At 37.0% G+C, this 22,263-nt stretch overlaps 1 protein-coding gene across 4 annotated transcripts; it reads right to left on the reverse strand.

The window, feature by feature from the left end:
• Window positions 1-685: 685 nt before the first annotated feature.
• NUP107 (nucleoporin 107) lies at window positions 686-22,258 on the reverse strand. Of its 4 annotated transcripts, none has more exons than XM_053942659.1 (28): window positions 22,216-22,258; window positions 21,085-21,170; window positions 20,131-20,220; window positions 19,302-19,417; window positions 18,280-18,415; window positions 17,651-17,754; window positions 17,031-17,158; window positions 16,661-16,709; window positions 15,394-15,465; window positions 14,840-14,928; window positions 13,978-14,056; window positions 12,932-13,045; window positions 11,938-12,028; window positions 10,721-10,797; window positions 10,117-10,176; window positions 9,623-9,768; window positions 9,463-9,511; window positions 8,308-8,377; window positions 7,735-7,853; window positions 6,043-6,081; window positions 5,493-5,643; window positions 4,385-4,491; window positions 3,376-3,478; window positions 3,035-3,195; window positions 2,717-2,842; window positions 1,946-2,059; window positions 1,493-1,660; window positions 686-793 (listed from the first exon to the last, which is right to left on the reverse strand). In XM_053942659.1, the coding sequence occupies exons 2-28, from the start codon at window positions 21,152-21,154 to the stop codon at window positions 686-688; spliced, it is 2,736 nt and encodes a 911-aa protein (XP_053798634.1). In that variant the 5' UTR covers window positions 21,155-21,170; window positions 22,216-22,258. The 4 variants fall into 4 exon arrangements, with proteins under 4 accessions (XP_053798634.1, XP_053798631.1, XP_053798633.1 ...); XM_053942656.1 differs by lacking the exon at window positions 22,216-22,258 and adding an exon at window positions 21,910-22,010; XM_053942658.1 differs by lacking the exon at window positions 22,216-22,258 and adding an exon at window positions 21,822-21,862.
• Between the last annotated feature and the right edge of the window lie 5 nt (window positions 22,259-22,263).

Here is a 22,263-nt window from a genome sequence, read left to right on the forward strand (position 1 = left end):
AAGGCAGCTAAACTTGTGTTTACACATGTAAACGGGGGCAGAACAAGCTTTCAAAATAAACTACAAAATCTCAAATGGGGGTTTCAACGTATCATCATCTTTCCTCTGGTTCAGGACTTCATCAGCATTTTAGCAACTCCATCTACAGGAGGACAGTACAAGCCAAGAAGCAAGGCTGCCTTCTCTTCCGAAGGGCTGGAAGTAACCCCTCACTTTCGCTTTTATGTTTTCCTTTCCTCCAGTGTGTCTGTTTTCTTCTCCCCTACTTTCTCCATACACCTTCTGGCAGTCTCACTTTCCTTCCCCCTGTACCCATGCTCATTTTACTGCTAAGTAATGTTTTCAGTCTATGGGCAGTCTTTTTGGCATGTAGAAAATAAATTAAGGACATTCAGAAAATCACCAAATTTATATAATGACATTTTAGATTAGAACAAGCATTTTCTCTTTTTCAAGCACTTTTATTAGGAAAAAAAACATGAAAAAGGTTATGTAACAAATAACATCTCTGAAGTTGGTCATACTTTTTCAAGTTTAAATTGAAATCTGAAGGTTGGGGTTTTTCACCCCACAAAAAGAGAGAACACTTTGTCCAAGTAATGATTCTGTTGGGGTCTTTTGTTTGTTTTTGTTAATAACCAGAATGTCCATGCTCAGAAGTTTTTGAAAATATCTGCATGAAAACTTATGACTGAATTTCATATCCCAAAGGATCAAGATCCTGGTCCAGAAGTATCAGAGAAGATTCTCTCAGCTTCTGTAGAAGCTTTCGAAGTTCTTCTTTTGAAAATACCTGAGAATAAATAATAAAAAAACAAACATCATAAAGTTGTATTTATTTGCAATGAATAGCACTGATACAAAAAAGTAAGTAGTGATTAATTAAGTTACTATTTTTCTATTTGATTATTTATTTCTATTTAAGATAGTGTGATCATCAGGCATTTCAGAAGGACATTTAGTAAGACATGGAAAGTTAGTAGCAGCATCCAAAGCCTGAATGTAGGCTCAAGACACCTCTGTCTCATTTTCGAGTTGTTTTTCAGGCTTTTGGAGGCCAAGATGATCATGGGTAAACCAAACACTCTAAACCAAAATGTGCTTATATAGTGTTTGATATGCAATGGAAATAAAGAAATCAATTACAATCCTACACCTAAACTTAGAATCATGGACTCGTTTAGGCTGGTAAAGACCTTTAAGATCATGAAGTTAAAATTCAATAGCCCCTATCCAAAAACTAGTAACTGCATTACTCAGAACTGATTGTCAGACCACCAGTCATTATCCTCAATATTTCAAAGTTAACTCTTTGATTCCTTAAGTCATAGCACAAGGAATCCTTTTACTACTACAGTGAATGGGAAGCCATCAAGAAACTTATGATGTTAAGGAACATATGGTGTCTTCCTCTCTATATAGAAGCTTTTTCCACAGCCAACCCACAGAGCTTTCAATGTAAGCCAGGCTGTTGCAGCCCTGCCTAGCTCACCGTGTAGAGCTTGTGGCGCTCCGAGGCGACCATGTCAGCGAGGCGCAGGCACTCCTGGTGTTGCCCCGTGCTGTGGAGCACTGTGTGCAGCAAAAAGCACATCATTGGCAGACACAGCTTTCGCAGCAGGATCATCTGGTGCGTTCGTTCAGGGTCATCCTCGGCATCCTTACCAGAGCAAAAGAACACATTAGTATTATGAAAATCTACCTTTAACAGGCACCTCAGCATAACTGTGCAATTAGTACTGTTGGAGGCAGAAAACTGGCCTAAGCAGCCTGGAGTGGACTGTCAGATGTGATCTGCATGGTTACTAAGGGGAACAAGCTCTAAATGCTCACAGCAAGGCCAGAGCCAATTAAACAGGAACACATGAAACTAAATGTCACAAAAGTACAACTACACGTGATCTGTGCTTTGTGCTCTGTGTCATGACATAAAAACTCATTTTACCTCTCTGACGTCAACCATCCATCCTCCATCAACAAACAGCAACACATTGTACATTTTCTCCTTAACATCAGCTGTAAGAGCATCCAAGAGGCCTTTCCAAATGCCATAATCCATCTGGCAAAGAAACAAAAAATAAACTGCTGCAGAACAGGACAATTTCCAAGGCTATTTTAAAACACACTGCAACAGGCAGTGCAGCTCAAATTAAAATTAGAATCTTCAGCCAGTGGCTAAAACTTAAAAGTCTGCTGCTAACAGCTATTTCCAACCTTGCTTAATGCCCTGTCCATAAAGTCAGACAGGTTGTTCAAAAACAAAGCCACTAGAGAAAGATAATTTTAAACAACCTATTCTCCATGCTTATAAAACAAATGTTTGTTAAGTGAATAGGGTATATATTTACTGACCAGACCTGCAAAAAGAACTTCAGTCAAAACAAAACTGCAGCAACTTTTAGAAAACAAAAGGTGATAATACTTAATAGAATAGCAAAATCAAGTGCTCACATTTATTAATAACACTGACAATCAACACATGATAATATTTAGTATTACAATATTTTATGTAAAGCTGAGTCATTAAAAAAACCAGAATTTATTGTGCAGTTGCCTTATTATTCTGTTGTTTCATACTCTCTCAACATAAAAATAATTTATAATAGAGTCCTTAAATAATATGAAATAGTAGACTTCTACTTTCTTTCATTGAACTAGACTGCTTCTAAAGCAAGAACATAAAAGTTTACAGTAAATAAGGTGGACTTCCACCTACCTCATACTTCTTTTCTTTATGTTCATGGGCCACTTTTTCAGTGAAACTTGCTTGTGGTAACAAAGACGGCTTCTGTGGAGCTGAGTTCATGTGTTTAAACCACTCATTAAAGGTTTCATGGGCTTCCTGGATTGCATTGGAAACAGTGTTAGGGTATTTTTGACTCATCTAATAACCAGAATGTCATTACATGCACAGGTTTAATGAATCAAAGAATCAGAAGTTAAATTAAATGGACAAAGCTAAAGTTTCACCACCAAGGCAAAGCCACCAGTATTTCAAAACAGTAACTTGGAATATTGCATATTTGAAACTCACCAAATATGCACGAATACATAAATGTTCCCGGATAGCATTGTCATCTTCAGCTGGAAGTGGAGTATCCATTCCCTGTTCTTCCCACTGGTTATATATTTCTGCTATAGAGTCTTGGGGAATCTTCACAAACACATCTTTTGCAGCTTCATGTTTCTTGGATGCTATGAGAATGTGAACTGGGTATCAGAGCTTTGCAATTTCCATACCTTATCTTCTTAAGCTGGCAAACCCATGCTTTTTAATAGACTAGATCCAAAGTTATATCAAATGTAGTGCCAAGAGCCAATGAGAACAAAATCAACATTTAAAAATAAGTCTACAATATTTGTGAAGCTTAGTACCCAAGAACTTCCTCATGATTGCATTGCTTTGCTTAAGTGCTTCTGCCCTCTGTGCGGGATCGAACACGAGCCAGTCAATTACATCTATTTTCAGCTGATCCGCCTGTAAAAACCAACACAGAGATTCACCACCATTTTAAGCACACAGCTGATGTAACACACATTAGATCTGGTCAGGGAAATACACAAGTTTGGAAAGCATTACAACACAGTAAATAACAAGGATTGCTTTATTCAAAAGATTAGAAAATCTCTGCCATCTGGAATAATAAGTGTTCCCAAGATATCCAGAGCATCTCTCAACATTTTTTATGGATTATGGTGTGTTTTCCTCAAATTTTAATACAAATACACTGTAACAACATGTTTTATGGAGTTCTTGCTATAATCTTCAAGGGTGCCATCAGCCTGCAACCAGTCTTCCAACTCTTGTGTTAGATAAACTACCTTTTTGTCTTAGGGAGCTTAAACTTTATACTGAACAGCAAAAACATTACCAGAAACTTGCAAACAATCAATTGCTGTCCAAACAGTACTTTGAATAGAGCCTGTTAACATTACCTTGCTGTCCCTAAAGAACTGAGTTTGATCCAACCAATGCTCAATAGCAGTGACAAGGAAACTGTCAGCAAAAGCAGTGTCTGCTGTAGTTAGAAATGCCACTTCAGCATCTTAAAAGATACATCTGAGATCCAAAGTACTAATCCTCATAAACTGTAGAGGCTACAGTAACAGCCTACATCATAGGGTGCTACAGTCGTTTCAAGGGCCTTATCTTGACTTGTACACGGGTACGGCTGCTGATAAGCAGACCCAAAGAGCAAGGAGAAGCAGAAACAGAGTTGCAGATTTGTGCAATATTCTCACTTGGTCACATGGGAAGTGCATTTCCCTCACAGGCTTTTTCAAGGCAATCTTCACTATTGTTGAAAGAAAAATATGGCTCATACATGGTCAAAGACTCCGTAGCTGATTGCAAACTGGACTATCTGCTCTGTGAAGCACTCACCTCTGTTGTGCCTGTGTCTAGCACATGATCGTGGTGGCTGAACTCCCCAGCATCCTTCTTGCGGATGTTTTCAACAACAGTTTTTGTTATGGTTGCAACGTCCAGACCTGGGTTAAAAGAGAACTGTGTAAGAACTATCATGAATTCAAACTTAACAAAAATTGAATTTCAGACTCCAGTTGTTGATCTTATTCCTTACTACTGGTAATTCTTATCAGTCTGTTCAAACATACATTGTCAGAATAAATTTTAAGCTTTTGCGCTATGTCATTTATTGCAGGTATTTTACAAGAATGAGATTTGATGTAACAGAGAACATCAAATACAAGAATAAGACAACTAATAAGTTTTTCAATCTGTGCTGAAGACAGCATATAGATATATCTGCTAAGATCACTGATTCCTACAATTATGACAGCAAGATTATGATTTGACAGGAATGTACCAGGAAAAGCTCAGAATAGTTCTTTTACAGATGCTTAAGCAGGATGTGCTATTTTTGAATCCTAAGCTGAGTTTAAAAGAAAGTGATTGAAAAATGACTGAAGAGAAGTTAAGACACGAAAATCCGAAGGAAATCTTCTTTGTGTATTCTGAGTAGCACAGAGGTATTGTCAAGCAATGGACAGTGTGCTGCTTCATTGTAATCCCCTTCTAGTTTCATGTACAGGCCTGGAAGGAAGTTTACAATTAATGCAAGCAACCGACCATGGCTAAGAAAAAGCACTATAAATTGGACAAAAAATTTAAGATACTCATAACCTTCCTAAATCCACAAAGAGGTATGTATTTTTATAATTAGTTCTCTGAAATAATATGATCATGTCAAGCTTCAGAACATATATTTGAGACAGGCAGCTGACATTTACTTCCTGGTGTGTTTGGACATAACCCAGAAGCAGTGATATTTAGTTTAATTCCAAGTTAATGAAAACACACTTATACACCTACTTGAAGAAGTGATCAGCAAATTAATTTTATTTAACTTAAAAAAAAAATAGGAGAAGGAAAGAGTATTGTATTCATAGCTAGGTTTTGGAGCAAACACTACTGAAAGACAAAATAACCCAGGATATAAAATGATAATTGGACCATCAGGGTCTCTCACCTGCTGTTTTTGCTAATTCAAGGCAGTGGTGGCGTTGATCACTCTCAGTAACATCTTCAAGAAATAAAGCGTACTGAGCCACAGCGAGCTCTGGGGGCAGGTGGCTGACATAAAATGCTATTAAATCTGTGTGCTTCTCAGACACCAACCGCTGCACAGTACGAACCAAGCATACAGAATGAGAAGCAAATATGTAAGAAGCAAATATATAGAAGATATCCACTAATATATAAATACATATAACAGATATGTATACTATATTCCTTAGTAAAAACACGCACTGACTAAACCCAAAAATGTGTAAAAAATTCCTGATTAATTTATTCTGATGCAGGAAGATCAGCCTCTAAACAAAGATCAATAAATCTGTCTCTTATTTAAGAATTGCTGACAGAGAATTTGTGAATTAGGCAAGCTTCCATGTATCTCTTGAGTGTACAGCATTAGCTGCATCATAGCTCTTATCATCCTGTAAATTTAAGTCTGCTTTTCTTCCTCCTTTACATCCAAATCACATCAGAGAAAATAAACAGTATTTCTGAAAGCTTACCTGAATGTAGGTCTTTAGGACTTCCACAGAAACTTCCTCCTTATTGCAAACAAATATGAATTCAATTTTAAATCAGATAATATGGAAAATAAAATAAAAGGTACTTCACAGGCTATCACTATTAAAACAGACACAAGGTTATTTGCCTATTCTTGCTTCACTTATCTATACAAACAGGCTCAACTGGAGAACTGTTTCTCCTGGAGCATGATTAAAAAAGCATGTCTTCTGATTAAAAGATTTAGTGTATTTCAGCAACTGGATAGTCTTTGGTCTATCTGGAATTTACAGGATTACTTACTTTTTACAGGACTTTTAAATCTTTCCATTTTACCATATTTTTTAAATTAATAAAAAAATGTCAGGTACACAGATTGTTCTGTGTGTACTGCAGTGTACTACATACCCTGTTTTATTATAGGAAATGATATACAGGGTATAAATATCACCTGACTCATCTAGAATATCCTATACTAAACAACCACTATAGTCCAAGCACGTGAAACTGCCTTAGCTAAGACTCAAGTGTTTGTTGCTGTCAGGAATTATCATTTTAATTTATATGTGTAAATTGAAGACCTTCATCTGTGCATACACCTATATGATCTGCATACAATCAATACACAATAAATATAAAAGCTTGCACTTCTGCCTCTTCCCCATGAAGTCTACTGAGGGTTGATCGAGTAATCATACAATAAATTCATCTAGTCTAAAACTGTAAAGGCAGAATCAACTGCTACAAATTCCCACAATGGAATTAATGTAGGAAATTGCACCTTTTTTGTCCCCTCTGTCAAACATATGCGAATGGCTAGTTCTACTGCACTTTAGCTTAAAGACCTACTCCGTAAAATGTATGTAAAAATATTTATTAGTATGTATAAAACTAATAAAAAATTAGTATACATATAGTATATAAATATTAGTATACATATACGTGCACACACTCCTCTTATTTAGCTAAACGTTAACTGACTTTAAAACTAATTTCCATGAGGAATTCAACAATGATTGGAAGTATGAATAAACAGTAACTCGTAGCTGTATTTAAATCATCTAATGAAAACACACATTTGTGTTTTCCCAAAAGAGGTTACATTCAGAAACTTACTTGATACATAACAGCTTCTGAATTTTAAAATAGTAGAGAAGGAGAGCCCCAAATTACTTGTGATATTGTCAGAAATGAGTAATTACAGCTATGTGACCCATCTGTGTATTTAGCATAAATAGGCCAGATAGGTAGTAGGCTATACTTACTTTATACTTGGAGATAATAAGAAAATTTCAGCTGGTACTAATTATCTCAAGCAGAAGCACTTATGAGTTTAAAGCAGCAATAGGTACCGTTCCAGCAATTGTGGAAGAACAGATTATATTCAAGACATCTTGGCTGCTATGAATAAGCCTAACACTGAAGTTTGATTCAGGACCTTCTCAACAAAGGGCTTCTGAGTAAAATTCACCATCCTCAAAACCCAATTTTTAAGCTCAGCTGGAAGAGATGAGGATGCTCTTTTCTCCTTTAAGGCTCCAAGAGCAACAAATAAACTATTTAAACATGCAGCTCCTCCTCAGCCTGGCAGTAACTTACCATCATTCTATGCTGTCCATGTATTCCCACACAAGCATTTCTACTTCAAAGACTGGCTACTGCTATGACAGCAAATCAAGTACAAGGGAACTGACCTTAGTCTGCATACCCAAAGTGCGGAAAAACAGAATAAGATGTGTCATGAAACGAAGGAGGTGTCCTGGGAGCACACTTCTGTCCTTGGAAAGCCACCTACTGACTTCTTCCATCAAACCTATAACCACCAAGGAAATGTCTGCATTAGCCAAACCATGGAGAAAAAGAAAAAAACACCTAAGAAATATTTCAAAATTATGCATTTATTCAACAAATGTAATTTAGTCTCAGAAGTCCCAACAAAACAGAACAGCAACGATTTTGGAAAGATGTAGCTCTTTGGCTTATAAAGGTACTGTATGTATTCCATTATTCCTCAGAAGGAGTTACAGCTATAGTCTGGCATGTATCCTGACACATTTACATGATTTCATTACTTCTTATTAATTCTTTGAAAACACCCTGTAGGTCAAACTATCCCTGCAATTTTTGATTACAGCACAGCTTTAATGCAGAGCTTGCCTACTGTGTGCTTCTAAAAATCCATTCATACAGAAGATTCTGGAAAGTTCTCTCAAAATAACGTAGTCAGTTGACAATAAAAAAAAAAATCACTTAAGAGAAATGCTTACCATCCACATCTCCAAGTATAATGAATTTCTGAATCACATGATAGTGTTCTTGATTCTCCTCTATAACCCTCTGGAGATAAAAAAAGAAAATTCAAACTTTGAATAAATCTTCTAGCATAATGTATGAAGAAAATAAACTTATAAATAAAGCAAAGGTTCCTCAGGGGAAAAAAGCTATCCTATTTCAAAGGGTATTCTTCATAAAGAGCAAGAGAAAAGGCACTTGCTGTCTCTACATCAAATTACAAGAACATTGACAAACTGAACGAAAGAACTGGAATATAGATCTGTACAGTTAATCCTTTCATGGAAGACATCCAACACCAAGGGCTTTTTGCTCTGAAGAGATGTTACAGATGTTACAGATAATGATGTTACAGACAATATTTTCAAAAATCACAGAAGAAGCAACAATGTGTATAAATCCTTAAAGAAAAGGTCTGTGAAAGTTACTTCAGGAAGAAATTCCACCCTCTCCCCAGAGGAATGAATGCATTAATGCATGAAATGCAATCCAAATCTAAATTTGCTTTATAGTAAGGATTGTACTGTGTTGCAATGGCAAATACGGCTGAGTGTATCTGTAGCTGCATGTCTTTGTCTTAGCAATATGATAAATGCTATGTGTCCATTCCATCAAATAAAAGTAAGTGTAGTTTCAATTTAATCTCTGCAAAATTAACTTCTAAGTTATGTATCCCCACCTTACATTAATTGAGTATATATAAAGTAACAAAGAATCACAGTCTAAGCTTTTAAATTTTGAAAGGCCTGTTCTGAAATATGCATACAAATCTCCTAGGAAGAAAATGGAATGTAATCAATTTTGAACATTTTATTGAAGCGTTCAATAGTTGATGTACACTGTCTGCTTTGTATGTCTGACAACATTTGACAGTCATCTGTTTCTTTAGCACACCCAGCTGGTTTGGCAAATATAGGGTAGGGCAACACAAAACCTGTATCACTTCTACTGTTAAGAGGTAGTAACATACTTGAATTCACAAATCATACATTTTCGGGGATAGAAAATATGAAATAAATTAGTAATTGTGCATATTTGAGTATTTCATTAAAGAGTGCAGTAAAAAGTAGAACCCTGTGAATAATTTAAAATGGTAAGCAGTGAGGAGAAACACTGCAATTATTACGTACCCTTTTGTCTGTAGCCTGAAGTTCTTCAAAAACTTTTTCTGAAGTCCAGCTTCAAAGCAAGAGAGAAAAAACAAAAAACATTACCTTGAATATTCCACACCGATTTCATACAGAATGCTTTGTTGAGCGTAGTTGCAGCATAATTTTACTTGGAACTTACTTTGTTTCTAAATAATCTCTAGGGAGCTCTTCCATCTCCTCTGCAGTTACTACTGAGGTTCGTATTTCCTGCTCGACTAGAGTGTCCACCATGACCCTGAAATATGCCCAAACAGTATCTTCCCAGGTATCACAAACTGGAAGAAGCTACATATTCAAAAAACAGAGTAAAAATTATCAAGAGATGGAGAAACATCAGAACCTAAACAGAGCAACTATAATTTAGGATCAGATTTTCAGGCACCAAAGCAGTGTAGGCACCACCTTAAAAAGCAGCCTTTCCTTGACTGAAATTCTATCATATATTTAATTAAGACATGTCAGTACTACAAAGAGCATGTCTACTAAAGCAGCAATGTTTGCTATTGTTCTGTTTACTGGATCTTTAAAAGTACAGAAACCAGTAACTGCATTATTTCTGATGATATCATTGTCACATATGAGAAAGGAAATGCACAACTACCAAACACTGCTTAACTAGGGGGCTTGACATACCTGTTTGAGGTTTCCACTCAGGGCTGCATAGATTGCTCTTTCATATCTATTAAACTGCTCCTAAAATAAACAGTAAAAACACCCAAACTTTAAATTACAAAGCATTTAAGTTTTCTAGTCACTTCACATTTTATTATAGATTAATCCATTGCAAAATGTTCCATCTAACGGATTCTGAGTAAAGTTGAACAATCACAGGATACACAAGGAGCCAAAATAAGAATAGCAAGTGAAAAAGAAAAGGCACTTGCTGTCTTTTCCTTCACTAGCATCCCCTTGTAACTTAACTGAAAAATTTACATTGACCTGGAAAGAAAGGAAGGTTTTATCTTTCCCATTCAATTAAGTCAAGATGAAAGTCAGTGTCAGTGGTTTTGCTTTCAACCAGAAAAAGAAAGGCAGACATTTCCTGAAAAAGCCGTGCTGATTATGTAGATTTCTCACAGTACATAAATATGGTATTTCAGAAGTCCTCTTAGAAACATTAATTGCAAATCCTCTAAGCAGCAAATGCAGAGTGGGTATATTCACTTAAAACCCCATTTCAGAGTTCAGAAAAGTTCAACTTTATGTATTAATAGAAAAAATAGCAGCATGGTCTTACCTCTTCAGCCATGCGCCAACAACTTATTTTCCAAATGCACCTGTATGGATTGCCTTCAACAGGCTCCAGCTCTTTTCCTACATGCAAAGAATAATTAAAAAAAAAAAAAGAGGGGGAAAGGAAAAAGAGAGAAAGTGTTATTAAAGAAAGAGAATCCAGTAACTCCTACAAAACTATAAAGTCTATTTTCTTTTCATAGCCCAATTTCAATCCCTTTAGAACTCTTCCTAAAGCATTTTGATGCTTTTGCCTGGACTGCAAAGTGGCTTTTCTGGCTAGTCTTGTGAATTTGCATCTATAAATTACAGTAATTTAAAAACATGGCTGTTATCTAGCTTTTAAAAAAATAATGCTTTTGGCTGTAACATATCTACAGTGTCTACATTTGGAAAAAAAACAAGGTTAACAGGAAAAAAAGAATTTTTGTATCTTAAAGCTTCTTAAAAATGTCACTGCTTCAGTGCTGCTATCTGGCACGCATCTGCATGGGCATTTACACCTGCGTAACAACAGGTTAGGTAGGCAGACTCAAAAAAAAGCTAGGACAGTGGTGTGGCATGCAGATAAAAGCAACAGGCTATCAGGATTTGAAAAGAAGGAAAGCATTAAGCCTTCCACACCCAGCTATAAACAACACTTAGACTCATTCTTAAATTCCTTGCTAAATCCTGCAATGTTCTGAACACAGAGAGAAGCAAGGTACTGTGTTATAAATGGGGAACCATGTGCAAGGAACCAAGGAGAAAGGTACTTTACAATTTTCAAATGTTTTAAAAGCATCTCTTTCTCCTGCATTTACATTTGCTGAACTCTTGTCTTACTACACCTTTCTGAACCTGGGTATATAGTTCAATTTGAATCTGTAAGCAACAAAATGTGTGCTAGGTTGCATAAGCCAGATGTTAAGAAAATGCAGACCCAAGTATGGAGGTGGAGAAGATCTGTACAGAACTCTGAGACATTTATTTCCTAGTGATTATGTCTGACTTAAAGAAAGACAGTGGCTTTAGCATATGTAGATGGATTCAATGAACTCACCTTCAACTCAAATAATTTCATGTTAGTTTTTACATGTTCAACAGACATGGTAAAATATTCCAGATACCAAAAAAGGCTCATCAGGTGAAAATAAAGAGCTATTTCTCTTTGCCACAAACAGATACTATGAGATCTTAGTATTTTTATGTCTGTCTCAAAATGCACTTTGGAGCAGATACCTCCAATTATGTTAGGATCATGATACAATTTCCAGCCTTCCAAAGTTGCAGCTCTCCAGGCCTGACCACATCGTTTGCATAAGCGCTGTGCCTGAAAAATAATGCATTTTCTCAGCAACACACTTCAAGGTAAGAAAACCTCCAGCTTCTTCTTTAAAAATGTGAATATTACTAAAACAGTTAATTTGTGTCGAGATTCTACTATGTGAAAAATAAGCAGAGAGGATCTTAAACTCAAAACAACTGAAAGATTTCAATACAAATGTCATAGTTTTTCCACTTTCAGTCAGTATTTACAGCAACGTAAGAAATGTGCTACAGCCTCATCTTTGTTAACTAAACAGCTGTTATGCATCATTCTGGTAAGATTAGTGTAAAGCATAGCCCTTTTGCTTAGATGTTTAATTGTTGTCTTCATACAGTCATCCATTTTCCCAGTTCACTTAGCCTTCCCAATTGCAACCGAAGCGGCAAGTATCTACTCACACTGCCCTGCAGCAATAGGCTCATGTTCCCATACCAACAGAAAATGAATAGATGTGCACCATATTGGAACAGAGTATGAGCAAGTACTCATAGTCCTCAGTTAAGGTCTTAGGCACGAGAATCTCAAATCCCTTTTCCTCCCCATTCCTCAAATATCATTATGTATACATGTCTGATAATCAATTCATGATTAGAAACACAATTAGGAAGCTTTTTAAAGCATTCTATGTGTTTGTCTTGGTGGTATTTAGTATCAAAACACAACAGTGAAAAAATATCATCAAACCACCCAAACACCCAAAACTAAATTTTCTCCTTAACATCTATTCTACACCCAAAATTACTTAACTAAACCCAAGTTTGATTAAAATGTTAATTTGGCAGTCAGTATTGACAATAAATTGAAAACTGAATCACAACAAGCCAAATTTAAACAGACATTTTAGTACACAGCTTATTTGCTTTAACAGTAAGACACTTATGTTTACTTAATTAAAACTTACACTACCTCATCTGTCATTCCTGCTCTGATGAGAGTGAAGAGATACTTCAACAATCTTGCATCGTCTTCTTGGTCCAAATCATCAAGTGGCAGTTTCTGTCGAATAGGAGCATCTGGGTCCTGCAATGAAAGAAGTCATCACTCATCTACACAATATCTATATGTCTCTTCCATTAACGTCCTGCCCCGTTTTATAATTTGGAGTCACTTTTTCATGTGGGTACAACAATCCGTACAACCCGTAATATTGAACATGATACTCCTGTTTTTCCTCTAATTTCTTTTATTCCTCTTCTGTCACTGTTCCTATCAGAAGGAGTCAATGTAATTAATTTACTCCACTGCCTTTTTATTTGCCCCAAATTACTTATTTTCCAGCTCTTCTCATCTTCAAATATCCTTTGCCCTTCTATCTGCCTACCAGACTGTTTGTCCTCCTCCACCTTCTATCTGAGAAGGTTTTTCACAACAGCTGCACTAGCATCTATGTAATCCAAAAAGATTTTCTAAAGCCAATCAATACCTCAGATCACTCCCCAGTTGAATTAATCTTCTACAGCTGCTTTGCTGTCACTGAGGCAGCTCATGACCTTGTTTTAAAGGACAGTCCTTTCTTTCCTTGACTTCTCCCCTATTAGCATTCATTATAGAGCTCTCAAAGTATTGCACTAGGACTTGTTTTCATTGTACTAGTTACTGCATGAACACAGTATTTCCTTATCTGCAAGGGCTCCCCAAAGAGTTTTATAAGCTTTTCTGGTTAGGAACATGAGCTTGTTTTAGTCACAATAAAGCCATTACTTCACCAAATAGATCACAAGTATTGTGTGGGGGGTGGGAGTATGGAAGTGATTGCTGAAAGAAAACACAAGTCCACAGTGATCCATGAAAGAATTTTTGAGGTGCTCTGCCTCACAATTTCTGTAGCAATTTTTAGATACTACAACTACTTTCAGATAGCACAACTGTCCAAGAATTGGTGGCAATCTGTGAAGATAGCATATTTCTCTAGCCCATTTTGAAGCCAAGCCTTATTTTTATATAATACTTACCAACTCTGTTACCAGAGGACGAGAACTTCCCATGTATGTACTTGACTGTCGCTGCTTCAGGGTGTGTAGTGTGTTATCCCTGAAAGCAGTGAAATGTTTTACAGAAAAATGGCTTTTTTAGCAAGCATCTTTTAGTAAGACAAATATTGAAAGATATATTTTGTTACATAGAGTATGTTTACAGAACAGACACTTGGTTTGGTTGATACATCAATGGACTCTACTAGCGTTATGAAAATGTAACATTTCACAAATACAGTATTAGAATTAATGCACATATATTTGACTTCTTTCAAAAGCATCAGTTATTTCAATAATCTGTGTATTCCACTATTAACTGACTTCTGCATAAGCAGATTTTCCCATTACCATTACTATGAAGTCAGTCTAAGACAGAAATTTATCTCAGGATAAACATGTAATTCCAAAAGCCTGTATTCAGTGGTCATTGAAAGCAGGTTTACTCTAGGCATCTAGCATGAAAGGTCATCTTTGGTCCTTTCTGCCATTACATCTATCAGTGACAATAAAGGTGACAATAACAGCTTCTGGTGAAGGGTCAATGACACAAGTGACACAGTAAGAACTTAAGATAGGCAAAAACTAAAGCCAGACAAAGATTAAATTAAAATGGTTTGATGTTTTTTCCTTTCATCTTTTCCCCCCAAAAGCACTAATTGACTTCTGAGATTTACTTCAGTGGATAGGTAAGAAGTCTCAATTTTACATGTATGAATTTAAAGAAAATAAATGAATGAAATGAATAGCCTAAAAAGACCGCTTCTTTTGAAGAGTGATTCTGTAACTGTGAATCTTACGCTTGATGGGAAAATGTATATAATCAAAGAAAGTCTTAACTCACCAATATACTGTTTTTGCGTAAAACTCAATATTATCAGAGAAGTCCCCAATTTCATCCTTAGCAATGCTCTCTAACCAATCCACCACCAGCTGGAATAAAATTAAATTGCATTTTTAAAACAAACATGTAACAAATAATACTTTTATTGCCTTCCTCTCATCTCTGAATCCACTCGTTATCTAAGCAGAAACCAAAAGGCTGATAGATGCAGAAGACTATTCCACTTGCATTTTAAGTATCCAATATGAAGGTGGTTGACACTTTATCTCTCTTTCTCACTGGATACTGCAGTTTAATTCAGTGCTACCATCAACAGTAACAGATGCTGCAAATGGGAACAGCTCTCAGTCTTTCATCCTCTGCAGAACAGCCTGAAAAACCTTTCTAAGCAACTAAGCAACTAAGGAGCATCATTTTTATGCATACAATTAATATACACCTAAGTGAATATTAAAAAAAAGTATTAGAAACGACCCCAAAAGGTGCATAGAGCATTAGTGTTACGAACATTTAATCTATTTTCATTCCTATATATTAAAGACTTTCCATCATACCTGACTTTGTCGAACAAGTGAATCTTTCTGAAACAAGTTGTCTACAGTAGTTTTTTCACTAGCAGTTAAAGCCTATTTAAGAAAAAGCTGATTATTACTTCATGGAAAAGAAAATTTCCACAAAACCAGAAATATCAAATTGAACACATACTAATTCAGAAATTTGCTAAAAGTTCAGTATGCTGTCTTACCCCTCCCTCTTCTCAAAAAATAAATGCCTTATACATTGCTTTATTTGATCTTTTACATCCAGTTACACTAAAAACTGTAAAAATGAGACTTAAGAGTATAATTCACAAATACATGACCAGAGAAAGATTCCACGCAGTAGATTCCTTGACCGCCTGCATATTATCTTAAATTCCATTTGTTACTTTAAATTGAAAAAAAAAACCCCAAAAACCAAAAACATTAAAAAGTGTGAAAAACAAAACAAAAAAATCAATCCCAGAGCCTTGATCCTTCTATTGCAACTCCTGCATTAATTTAGCTTTCATCAGACTTGCAATAAAAAGAGAACTGAAGATGTGCTTTCCTAAAAACACAGGTAGGAGCAAACTGGGTATTTTGGCACAAGTGTTTAACACTGACAACTTAGCAGCAGGAATTGTAGAGGAAGCTATTTTATGACTGAGAAGAAAGATCTGCAATCATAAATTTAACAAAGGCAGAGTCACTTTGTTTTGTTTTCCTAAGAATATTCTGGCAGCAAAGGCTGGAAGCACTGTATTGACATAGCCAAGATGACTACAGCTCTAACAGGAACGGCAAAAAATTTGGATTTCTCTTCAGGTAAATTGGAATCAGGACTGCAAAGGCTAGACCGCTTGAGACCACATGTTCTTCTTTTAAGCAAAGCAAAATCATCTCTGACCTATGGGAACATCACAGCTACTGATGCAGCTTTTAAAAATAAATAAATAGTTATTCCTAGTGAATTTAGGGTCATTTTGTGCAGAGCCAGGAGAAGGACTCAATGATCCTTGTGCATCCCTTCCAACTCAGGATATTTAAGGAAGCAAAACAAAGAATAGTTTACAATAATTGTTACACTAGCAATCTCTCTTTAGAACTGAATATTTAGACCTACTCTTCACAATGGGTTAAATAATTTAATAATTGTCTTGATAAAAAATAGTCTAATTTTTCACTTTTGAATTTTGAGTGATTGCCACTCTGAGATTCTAAAAGTAAAACAAAAGCATTTAGCCTATATGTTGCTTATTTCTTACATCACTTAAAAAAAGCCAAAAGAGTCCATACTTACAGTGATATCAAATGCAGTTTCATCTTCCAGTGCAGACTGTATTCTGTCTCTAGAAATAAAAATGCAAAACACTAAAGATTAAAACAAAAGCTGAGAAAATTTAGCAAAAAGGTGCTTAAAAAACTTTACAAAAATGTTCTTAAAAATACTAAAAGTTGCAAATTACAACTTTCATTTTTGTAAATTGATAATGAATAGACATATATATATCAAAATATACTTCCATAAACAGCTTATTAACTTAAAAACAACTTAATAATCAGCTAATTAAGCTTAATTGCTTGACTCCCTATTTATAAACTCGTAAAAATTCATCCAAGAAAGTAATCTCAGTACAGAAATGTAGTAGTGTGCTTTTCAAAGGAATTACCTATAAAGTGAGGACAGCAGTCTCCAAGTTACCATCTCCTGCTTGAGAAGCCACAAGACACTGGCAGTTTTGGAAAACTTCTGCTGTCCAGGAGTTGCCCGATAAACTATTTTCCCTAATATATTCACCTGAGAGAAATAAATTTATACAGAGTTAATATTGCCCATTTTTTTGTATTTTTTTTTCCTAAGCCATTACAGCAATCTTTTTATTATCCTGAATGTTTCCAACAAACAGGTTTGATTACCATCTCTTCAAATGATGATTTTATTTATAAAATAATATGATGATTCCATTTATTTACATATGAGAGAAATAAGTACATTTTAATCCATCTTGTTAATAAAAACATTTATACATCTGCTAATGTTTATTGCCACGTGACACTTTCAGTGGAACAGCAACCAGATGACAGTTTTAGTATTCAGCAAGCTACACCATGGGTCTTCCTGCACCAAAGCAGTGTTTGAGGAAAGTGAGATGCTACTCAATGCTAGTGTTCAGTGACTCATAAGCTGGAAGATTTAAAGTATGTATGTTAAGCACTGTGACTTCACAGCAACGCTGCTTGGGGAAGGGAATGTAAAATCAAGTAAATAAAAAACCAAGTAACTACTTACCTGACTGTTACAAATATTTTCATACTCGTCCACAAGATCAAAAATGGTAGTTGATGTATGCTTCAGAAAGGAATGCAGAAAGTCTGAGTACATGCTCATAGTAGCTAGGACAGATATAAGGAGAAACAGCCATATTAGTGAGGCACAATTTGGTAAAAAAGCCTCCACTGAACTATGAAAACATCCTCCTGATGGCATCTCATTTTTGCAAATTTAAATGAGTACAATGATGATATGAACTATCTCATGAAGTCAGAAGTATTTATCAGCTAAGATAGTAAGATCTACAGAAGCTATGGGCAATGTCAGTTATAAAACTTTCGTTGTAAATACACAAGAATTTCAACAGCAAACTCATTTGTGTATCTCCACAAAAATTAATCCAGTTTGCTTCCCACATCACTAGAGCATCACATTTATTCCATCAGAACAGCTTCCACAGAAAACACAAACTCATAAAATTCCAATAAACTGGAACAGAGTAATTTTCTGAACTTTTAAAACTAGACTGCTTTTGTCTAAGAAATACCAGCAAAATAATACAGAAATTTTTTTAAAAGGACACATATATTTATACCCCACAAGTCAGAACTGGGATCAGTTATTAGTAAAACTTCAAACTGTCTCACCAGCTTCCCCAGGATCATCCTCACGCAACAACACAGCACTCATAGTGACATCTTCTGTCATATTGGACATGTCTGCATTTACAAACATTCCTCTCTGCTGAGGTGAAAGTGCCATTGTCCAGCTACTTTCATCCAACTGCAACCACAAGAACATAAAGAAAATACATTGTAATCTCGGATATTACAAGCCTAGCTACACCTTTTTTCCTTCTGTAAGAATAAACAGAGAATCCTAAAAAAACAAATAGTGAAATAACTACCTTTAGGTAAGGTGCAACTATGCCTTAAAAAGTTACCAGTGTGTCCTGGTTTAGGGCAAATTTAGTCACCCCAGGACACAGTGCTAAGAGCTCTGTATAAACATCGATCAACTAGGCCCTAGAAGCTGATAATTTATGGAGAAACAAATGGCCTGTATCAAACCACAGAAACAACTAAAGAGGAGACTGAATTAAAATGTAGCTAGAGAAAAACACCGTAACTTCTTTAGAGTTAATTTAAAAATAAATGGAGATAAGATACGTCAGAGGTCCCTACTGATAACTCTCCCAATCAGTGTTTTTCCAAAGCCATTGCAGTAGAAAACCATCAATGTCATCTAAAAAGTCATAAGAAGAGCTTGATCTTTGAAGTCTAATCTTCAACACTCTAGTGAAGACTAATACTGGAGAATGCTAAATTAAGAAAAATCCCAAAATTTTAACTTGTTAACATAAAACAATTATCTTTGAAGAATTTGTAGACAAGCACAGTCAGGACTTTTGTAGTCACAAACTGACGTTTTGAGGACTAGCTTAACACACATGGTGTATTTGGAAATTCCTTGTAAATCTCTATTATTCCTCATGGCATCATCTCAAAGAACAACACAGTAATAATTAACACCAGCAATAAACAGCAATAGCAGTACAAGCAAGCTTGTACCACTCGCAGTTTGTCTTTGGAGCAAACAAAGAAACACTGAACTTGGAGTTTCTTATATTTCACAGGGAAAAGAGAAAAAGATGCTCTAACCATCTTACCATCGACAGATTGCCAAAAAGTCCAGAATTTGGTAGAATGAGAGGAGATTTCCCTCCTGCTCCTAGGATGGCGGACATATCTGATGACTTCATGGAGCTGCGGTGTAATGCAGTACCTGAAAGAGAAAGAGACTTTTCTGAAAAGAAAAAGTATTTAAAGCTATTCTGCTCTACCCAGAAATTCCAAAAGAAATTTTTAACAGGGACTGAAGTACTTATGAAGTGCAGATAGAAGCCTGAAAGCAGGCAACATACCTTCAGTTACTAGAGTTCATTGTAAACACACATGAGCATAAAGAGCAGTACATCTCCACTCGTGCTTTCTTGGAAACTGGTCTCCAAACCCTTAAAGCATAATGCAGCTCAAAGGTGTGTCAATTAGAAAAGATTGCTCAGGACTTTGTCCAGCTTTATTTACCTCCAAGGACAGAGACTCCATAGACCATCTGCGCAGCTCTAGCATTCAACTACCATTAGAGTAAAAAAGGGGGTGTTTTTAAATGTTTAAACAGAATTCCTTGTACATGCTTTTGTGCCTATTGCCTCTTGACTTTTCAGGACACCAAGAAAAACTTGGCTCATTTTTTACTCCCTCCCATCAAATATTTATATATATTTACAAGATCCCCCAACCTTTTTCCCAGGATAAACAATCCCAGCTCTTTTCAGTCTCTCCTCATATATCAGATATTTAACACACTAATGAACTCTGTGGGCCTTCACTAGACTGCAGCACATCCATGTCATTCTTATGGATTGTTATTAATTATTAAGTACAAGCACATAAAACCTTTAACTAAATAGTAAGCAAACAAGCAAGCAGTCTTACCTGGCTGGTGAAGTAATGAATTAGGTGTTCGGGAAAGAAACTGGCTTTTGGGCGTCATGTTTCCAATACTGTCATCCAGGGATGTAAGAACTGATTAATAAACAAGTTAAGAAACATTCTCCTAAACACACTTTTGGATCTATTCTAAATGAATGTGACTACTTGAAAAGGAAAAATATTTTGTCATAACTCAAATGTTATGAAAATTACACGTCTTTCAGAGTAAAACAGGAAGTTTCATAAAAGAACCTTTAAAAGCTGGAGAGTTAGAAGGGACACCACAAAGCGAAGTTCGCAAATATGAACACGACAGGTCTGGGACTCCTCACAGTGGCTCAGGTCAAAGAGAATCCTGCTCCATGAGGAGCTGCTGCATACTACATCAACCATAACAAGAAAATAGCGTATGCTATTAACGTTCAGAAACATCTTGATTCTTAGGCACAATATAATCAGGGCAAATATCTCACAAGCTTTATGTAAGCTTTATGTAAGCTTGTGAGAACAAGCAAATGTAAGAACAAGCAAATGTACTGGATTCCTTTGCTATTACAACCACGAAAATACCACTATCTTAGCTGTCAAACCATATGGTGGAGGGGTTCCTTATTGTAAAAAAGCAGGGGGGGAAATTTCTATGGAAATTTAAATCTATGTCTGTGCACTACTTTTGTTATGACAGTGGATGGTAAGTTAGATACACTGGATCATCATAATACTCTGATACTACAATACCTGCAAATAAGCATAAAACCATAAAATTAAGATATAATGAAGGAAACTTATTCTTCTTTTCCAAAAGCTCAGAAATGGAGTCAGCTCTGGCTCACATAGTTCTCTGGGTGGATAACGACCTGAATTCATACACCCAGGAAAATCAAAGCAGTATTAAAAATTTACACACCTGGTGAACACAGCAGTTAAAGACAAGAATTCTTTACAGAAAAAGGATACTAGAAACTCTTTTCTGAGAGCCTTGCTTTCGTCCAGGTCTGACCATCTCAGGATCATGGAGGGACGACATGTCTTCAAAACCATTTCTACAAAACAGCATCACAGACAGAAAGCAAGCAAGTAAATTCAAGCAGGACATCCCAGATCTTATTGTCATGGCAAAGTAACTCCACAACCAGGAAACTTAAAGCGTTAAGTCATCTCCAATCTTACTACTTATGTCCAGCTTCCTCTGCAGAAATTTAGCACTGCTTATTAGCTCAGGGAAACAAGCTTGCGTGAAAACCCAGACTTTGTTCCTCCTACACCATAACTAACATTGTACTATTAAAAGAGAGAAAAAAAAGGCTAGTAAAAGATGCAACAGTAGGAAATTCCAATTTTGAACTGAAAAATTAAACTGAAAGAATGGCATGACTTCACGACATGATTTTTCCCTCCGGATAACGCAATCGCCGCAGACTGGGAAAGCTCACGTGTCTTGCCGAAGGGAAAACACCATTCCCAGTTAGTCGGAGCAGAGGAGCCGCTCCCGGTGGGCTGTGGAGGCAGCGCGGCCACGCCTCAGCAGGCCTGGCAAAGGCCCGGCCCCGCGACCAGCTCACGGCTGCCTGTTAATCCAAAGATATACTCAAGAAGCAACAGCCAGACTTGAAACTCTCGGCTGACAAAACCCCTCCGGTACGCTCAGAGGCCGCTGCAGGCCCGCTGCGTTTCGCTGCCCGCACTGTGCGCACCCGCTTCCCGCCGCAGGGGCGCGTCCCGCAGCCGGCGCGGCCCCGGGTCGGGGCTGCTGCCGTCGCCGCCGCCGCCACCGCCCCTCACCTGTCCATAGCCCCGGCGCGGTACGGCCCGGGCTCAGCCTTCCCGCCAGCGCCGGCCCGCGGCCCGGAAGGACATGGGCGCCTTCCGCCCGCCCCGCCCATGCAGCCCGCCCGCCCTGGGCTCGGCGAGGCCGCGCTGGGGCCTGGCAGGGCCGTGGGGAACGAGCGGGAACGGAGGGACGGCCGCAGGCTGATCTCCTCTGTCAACCTGCGTTGAGGGTCAGAGCTTAAAACAAACCCTCGTAGCGTAAAAGTGCCAGGTGCTATTGGGGTTATCTCGCCATCAGGCGCTCCAGGTGTTTCATACATTCGGCTGGAGCAGCTGCTGTCCCGGCCTTTGCAGTGATGAGTTTTT

The sequence above is a fragment of the Vidua chalybeata genome, chromosome 5 (assembly GCF_026979565.1).
Source record: "Vidua chalybeata isolate OUT-0048 chromosome 5, bVidCha1 merged haplotype, whole genome shotgun sequence".
NCBI lineage: Eukaryota > Metazoa > Chordata > Aves > Passeriformes > Viduidae > Vidua > Vidua chalybeata.

What these genes read in the sequence shown, in the direction of transcription:
- NUP107 (XM_053942656.1), bottom strand. Translation starts at nt 22,010, where the DNA reads ATGGGCGGGGCGGGCGGAAGGCGCCCATGTCCTTCCGGGCCGCGGGCC. An exon ending in TACGCAAAAACAGTATATTG is followed by an intron (nt 14,057 to 14,839) that starts GTGAGTTAAGAC and finishes CACTGCTTTCAG; the next exon opens with GGATAACACACTACACACCC. An exon ending in GAGCAGGAATGACAGATGAG is followed by an intron (nt 12,029 to 12,931) that starts GTAGTGTAAGTT and finishes ATTATTTTTCAG; the next exon opens with GCACAGCGCTTATGCAAACG.